The sequence below is a fragment of the Lepidochelys kempii genome, chromosome 10, assembly GCF_965140265.1.
Source record: "Lepidochelys kempii isolate rLepKem1 chromosome 10, rLepKem1.hap2, whole genome shotgun sequence".
In the NCBI taxonomy this organism is placed as follows: Eukaryota; Metazoa; Chordata; order Testudines; family Cheloniidae; genus Lepidochelys; species Lepidochelys kempii.
Window position 1 is genome coordinate 13,170,873 of NC_133265.1, and position 6,646 is coordinate 13,177,518.

At 48.0% G+C, this 6,646-nt stretch overlaps 1 protein-coding gene across 1 annotated transcript in view; it reads right to left on the minus strand.

The window, feature by feature from the left end:
• UNCX (UNC homeobox) overlaps positions 1-4,902 on the minus strand; it is a 5,921-nt gene extending 1,019 nt beyond the window's left edge. Inside the window, exons 1-3 of the mRNA XM_073362043.1 lie at positions 4,372-4,902; positions 2,953-3,128; positions 1-393 (exon numbers count right to left, since the gene is read on the minus strand). The exon at positions 1-393 is cut by the window's left edge and continues 1,019 nt beyond it. Coding sequence (XP_073218144.1) covers positions 1-393; positions 2,953-3,128; positions 4,372-4,615 — 813 coding nt within the window. The 5' untranslated portion in view covers positions 4,616-4,902. The remainder of the gene's footprint in view (positions 394-2,952; positions 3,129-4,371) is intronic.
• Between the last annotated feature and the right edge of the window lie 1,744 nt (positions 4,903-6,646).

Genomic DNA, 6,646 nt, shown 5'->3' on the forward strand with positions numbered 1-6,646 from the left:
CAGCCGGCCGGCGCCGCTTCTTTGGCTCGGGTAGAAGGCTTGGCCCGTTTGGTCGCAGCTGCTGGGGGGCTCGGCTGGGGCCGGGTGCGGGGCGCCCCGGGGCTTGGCCTCGGGGGGGTCCGGGGAGAGGCCGCCCCCGCCGCTGTCGCTGTCGGAGCTGGGCATGGAGAGGCTGCTGGGCGAGTGCAGGTGGCGGGTCTGGCTCTTGAGCAGCTTCTTCTCGTGTTTGCGCTTCTTCTTCTCCATCTTCTCCAGCTCCTTGCGGGCGATCTCCTCGGGGTCCATGGGCTCCCCGCTGCACGTGGTGGGGTGGGAGTTGTGGGCCGGCCGGCCCGGGCCCTTCTTGGTGTTCTCTTTCTTTCTCCATTTGGCCCGGCGATTTTGGAACCAAACCTACACACCGAACAATGAGAAGCAATTAACATTCAGCGCGCGGGGTGGGGTGGAGGCGCCAGGGCCTCCCCCCTCTACAAGGCGAGGTGGCGTCAGGCCCGGAACCGCTGCTGGGAGAAAGAGAGAGAGAGAGAGAGAGGAAAGAGCTTCTTTACACCCGACAGAGATCTCCGTAAAGCAGAGCAGAAATCGAACAGGCTGCAAATTAAAAACCTTCTTAAAACCGGGTTGATGGCTTGGGGGCGGGGGGGAATTGAAGTTGGGGGAGAAATCCGAATTAATGCACCAGAGAAAGTGAATGCAAAACAATTAGTGCTCCCCACGTCCGCCTCTCCCTGCAGCGTACACACAGCCAGGGGCAGCTTGGCTCTTCCCCCAAAATAAAATATTATAAAAAAAATCGGCCGAAAGTTTTAAGAAAAAACAAAAACAAACAAACAAACCCGTGTAACGTTTCGATTCTCTCTCTCTCTAGAAGTCAAGATCGAGTCTGGTTTACTTTGGAACGCCTTCCTAGGCTGAAGCCTGTGCTCCGGCCACCGGAACGGAGGGGGATAAATATCTTTGGATTTAAAAAACCCCATCGCGACATAAATAAAGTCACTGAGAAAAAAAATCCGTAACTCCGTATGACTCCTGTTTTGTTTGTTTTTTACGCGTGTCCTTATTAAGAGTTTTGTGCCTCCGCTGTCACGCATGGAATTCGCTTGGATTTCCAGTTACTGAGCTTGCTGATCAAAACTCTTTTGAAATAATTGCACAGGTATTTCTCCTCGTGACCAGAGAGACAAAGAACATTATAATGGGTAAAAATAAGCCGCCTAAAATACTATAAAATTCACCAAAAGGAGAAGGAGGATCAAATTATAAATCAAAACAAACCAGGGGTTTTTGTTTGATTGAGACAGGGTTATTTACTGCATCGAAAACAAGAAATGTTGACAAACCCAACTAAAATATAATCCCAGCGAGATATAGGGGAGGGGGCGGTACGTTTCATAGCTCTAAAGGAAAACCAGCTACCATCATCAATTTTAAAAATCAAGCACATATGTATATTTCACACTCACGCCAGGAGCAGAATTGGAGCTGGTTGTGTCTCTGCCCCCAGTTCTGTTTTTTTATTCCTTTGTCCTCGCCCCCCCCCCCCGCCACTCCTTTATTTTCGATTGTCGTAATCAGAAAACAGGAGTAAAGACAAGGCCATGTCCTGTTTTTAGAAGAGATTGGAATAAAGTGTAATGGTGCGGGGTCTATTCTTGTTGGAATGCAACAAATTAAAAACGAAAACAAAACAAATAAGCAAACAGTGGCTCTTGAAGAATGATGCAGAGAGGTGTTTGTTTCAAGTCTGCCAGCGTCAGACGGCGCTTCTTCGCTGGTATAGTATAGATATAATAATGCCTCTCTTTGTGCCAGTTCCAGGAGGCCTTGTCCCTGAGAATTACTCATTATCGTATTAAAGGGAAATGGAGGGTCTCGACTTCACTCAACAATCTCAGAACAAATTGGATAAAAGGATTTCAAACCAGAAGAGGTCATGAGGGGGAGGAAAAAGCATTTTGTAAATACACCTTTAAACAATGCTAATGGATTAATAATATCCAGTAATGTTATTAGCTCCTTCTTGTGGTAAACGCCACAGTTCTTAAGAGTACATGATCGATTTAAACACACACACACACACACACACACAGGAGAGCAGAGCACTTCGGATTTGTATCAAACACAACACTGTAGTGATTTACAGAGACGGAAGTACTGATTCAGGACATTTAAAATGCATGCAAAATAAAGTATTTTTAAAATGTGCAAGTTTATATGTTATCCATCCTTATCAGTTCAAAGCTACGAGCAAACATTAGTAACTGAATATTTAGTAGCCAGCTCACAGATAAGCCCTGAATTCTTTGTCTCGAGGATGGGTTTTATTACTGTTATTTTAAAGATCAGTTTAAGCGAATAGTTTTGAAAGAGTGGGGGATAACTGGCTTGTCTAAATGAAGTTTTACAGGATTCTTTTATCTACACCCTCGAGCTGCCTAAAAGCTTTATTTACATTCTCCAATGTACCATGTTTAAGGCTCATATTTGCATGCTAATTTTTCACTCTTGGCTCATTTAAGAAAAATGTTTACAGTGAAAAGGGTTTATGAACTCTCGACTTGAATTACACTCTTTAGGGCCTATCTGTAGGCAAAGTTTAAAGGGATGGGGGAATTAAATCACAAAAACACTTTACTCCAAGAAAGATTTCCCCAACTGCCTGCATAAATTGAGAGCAAACGTGTATGCTCAGTTCAGGTAAAACAAAAAACAAAAAAAACACACACACACAACCCACAACGCAGTTAGCACATCGCTAAATCAGGACTGGGGTGTCCCGGTTCTAGGACCCAAGGAGAAAAAGGGGGAAATACTAGATGTTCACAAGAAATTGTTTAATGAACACAACCAGTCATTTGGTGTGGGAATGGGGAGGCCGGGATGGAGAACAGCAGCAGATGTGGCGAGTGCACTTGGCCTTAAGAAGAAAAAAAAAAGGGGGGGGGGGTTTACCTGCACTCTAGACTCCACCAGGTCCAGCCTCAGAGCCAGCGCCTCTCTCATAAACACGTCCGGGTAATGACTTTCATTAAAGGCTTTTTCTAGCTCTTCCAGTTGCCAGCCAGTAAAATTCGTGCGGGTGCGTCTTCTTTTACAGCCAGGACTTTCCTTGTCCGGGTCACCAGAGTCTGAAAAGGCAGAAACACAATAAACTAACCAGAAAAACAGGCCATTTCTCCCCCCCCCCCCCCGCAATTTACAACCAGCCTTTTAACCTTTGCACTTGGTAGCGTTTAGAAGGCGTGGGAGTCTGTACATTACACACCCATATCAAAGATGGGGGGAATTGTTCCCTTTCCTCTCCCGCAAAAGCCGACTTTACAGGATGTTTATTCTAGAAATAGGGCAGCGTCGGAGAACAAGTGCAGGAGTGGTGCAAGTTTTAAAATGAAGTTTGGTCCGGCGATCAGCCTTAAACTGAACGTAGGGCTGCTGTCCATGTTTGGCTTCGTAAAGCAGCCAGGGGCAATGGTCCCCTTTTCTATCCAAGGCATACGGGCTCCAGGGAAAGGCCCGGCTAGGTTCCTATCAAAGCCCGAACCAGGCCCATGTCCTGCCGGATCCCTGTCCCTACTTGGGAATCGCGCGTTAAAAGCTCGCAGGCCACCAGCTTGCTGGCAAAGCCCCATTTGGAAGAGTCATGGCTGGGGTCGGCTACGGTGGCAAAAATGGGATCCTGCCCAAGTCTTTGCGGTCACTGATTCGATTTTAACGACCCCGACGGCACTGCTTCTACCGTTGTGTGTAAACAATATAGTCTCCTTCCGGAGTAAGGATGCAGCGAGGGGTATGCCACGAAGAAGGAGCATTGACAATAAGAGGGTCAAGCATCAATGAGGTACCTTAAAACTAAACAATAGATTTGCCAAGGGAGGAAAACTTCGCACTTGCTCGTGTCCTTCGTTGGATCAGGGTCTAGTCATCAATCTCTCTTCCCTTACCCCGAGCGGTACCCTCCTAGCCCGCTTGTAAAATGGCCATCCCCTCCCGCGCCATGCACCCACACACACCAACTTCTGAAAGGACCCCCCCACACACACAGGATCGCAGGGGCCGGCTATTGTTCCGAGCGCACGTGCGGTTTCACAGCGGGCTGGGAGCCACCAAGGGCTGTTTTTTTTTGGGGGGGGGGGGGGTTAATCTGTTCAAATCTGTCTTGGGGAAAAAAAACGATTGGTGGGGATCCTTTCCACCCCCCGTGTTTGGTCTGCGTCCGGATCCCCTGGTAGCGACCCACGGGGAGAAGCTCTGACCCACGTACCCACCTGGAAAAGCAGCCCCCCTGTTCTCAGATCTGGAGTGGGGGGGCGCCGCTGGGGGGGCGCGGGGGGGAGAGTGCGGCGTATCCAGGAGCAGAGGGGGGCCGCTTACCTGAGAGCTTGAAGGGCTGGCTGTCCCCATTCACCCCGCAGCCCGCGGGGAGGAGCGGCGCGGGGTTCACCACCGAGGCGGCGCAGGAGCCGTTCAGTAATCCATCTATGGAGAAGGGCACGGCCGCCGACTGCAGCTGGTGCCCGGCCAGCTCGTAGACATGGTGGTGGCCGAGCGGGTAAGGGAAGCCCACCATGCCTCCGAACTGGGCATGGGGATGCTCCAGGAGGCGGCTGTCCATCATGGGGGCGGCTCTAGAGCGGCGCGGCGCGGGGCGGCGGGAGCAGGCGGCGGTGCGGGAAGGGGCTCATGCTGGAGGGCGCCCGGGCGCTTTAACTTTATCAACATCAAGCTCCCAATAATTAGCTCAGGCTGGGGGAATTTGGGACCAATAAGAAACGTTAATCGGTCCTGACGTCAGAGACGTGCCAGTGTGGGGAGCAAGCGTTTTCCATATCGATTGCTAATTATACCTGACATCCAGCCTCAATAAACAATATCAGAGCTGTCACAACAAGACAAGGGGGGCTTTGATAAGAACTCCAGCCTGGGGAGGGGAGGAGGGCGGCATGGGCCGGCCAGCCAGGGGTGGGGGTGCCGAGGAGATGGAGAACTTATGGATCTGATTGATACCCAGTTAAATACTAGACAGCCAGAGTTACACACACCCTCTCTCAGCCCCCCCCCCCATACCCACCCTCTTCCCCTCCCCTCTCCAAATCACTAATAGATTTCCCTTTAAAACATTCACCGGCGTGTTGTGGGGATTTTTCACCAGAACTGCTCTACTCTCTGAACCTTTAAAGTGATGTTGCTCCAATTACAGGGAGACATTGAGCGGCAAATAGACTGATCCAATAATAGGAAATTCATCATCCTCTCTTTCCAGAGCTGTCACATTGAATTTAAAACTACAAGCCTTTTCATCTCCTCTCCGGCTCTACGAGGGGGGGACGGGGAGAAGAGGGAAGGGGAGAGAAATAAATAAAAATAAAAAAAGGAAGAACCCTTTACAGAAATTAAAGTGTGAGCTGATCATATCCATCAAAATAATAATGAATGCAATCTCCTATTGATCCAGGAACTCGAGAAATATTAAATTATGAACAAAGCCAAAGGGGGGCTAATTAAAAGCAGCCTATTTCGCAAAGGGAGGCCAAAAAATAAAGTTTAAAAACCCACTACTACACCCCTACACACACTTGAAGAAGGGGGGAAAAACCCATATACACACACACACTTACTCTGCCAATGATTAATAGCCTCGAAGCTGAAGCCCAATTTGTTCTAATTAAATTATATTCCCACAGAAGTTTCACCAATATAAAATATTGATAAACTCCAAAAGTTAAATAATTAAAGAAAATATTCTTAAACAAACTGCAAGAATGGGATGGCTTGCAGGAGAGAAGCAGCAGAAAAAAAACATACACTTTGGAGTGGATCCTATCCCCCCCCGGTACTTTCATTAGGGATTCAACATCATAGAAATATAATTAAGGACACGCTTACGCTTAGAAAAGCAGTAAAAGAAAGGGTGTGGGGAAGGAGATACAATATATATTCAGCCACTCATCCCAAATCCGCCCTGCTACTTGCAGTCAAAGGGACGCAGCGTGGTCGGCCTGGGATGCCTTTATTCGATTTCTCCGCCATAAATAATGGAAGTTATGATTCCCAAACAAACACGAGGGATAACTAGAACGGATGGAGGCGGAAAGAGAAAGAGCCTTCCCAGACAGACTCTTATTTTCTATCTTAACTGCAATGTTGTGTAATAGAAACTGGAACTTGTTTGACTCCGGGTTTCTAGAATTTTTATCTCCGTTAGCTGAAGGGCTTAAACCGAATTTTGTTTCCTCTTTAAGTGATTATTAATATTCCTTTACATTCCCGCAGCGAAACCCCACAGACGGAAAAGGTGGTGTGGTGGGGCGCTGGGGGGGGGGGATACAAAACTAAAAACTCAACAGCTAGTCTGAAGATAAAGGGAAACCCTTAAACCTTTCTGGGAGGTTCATGCAGAATTAAATCCTTCAAGTCGCTGGGGGGGGGGGGGGGGGTGTGGAGAGAGGAAGAGAGCCAACACTATCTCTGCGAAACATACAAATAGATTTTCCAGTTATAAAATACCCAGTCAAAATGATACATTACACAGGGTTTATTTGTGTGCGTGAGCGAGCGAGCAAGAAACTACAATTGAAATAAAAAAGAAAGTGAAGTCTCTGTGTTGTCTGTCCCGAACGGTATTTATTCGCCTAATTGAATATCACAC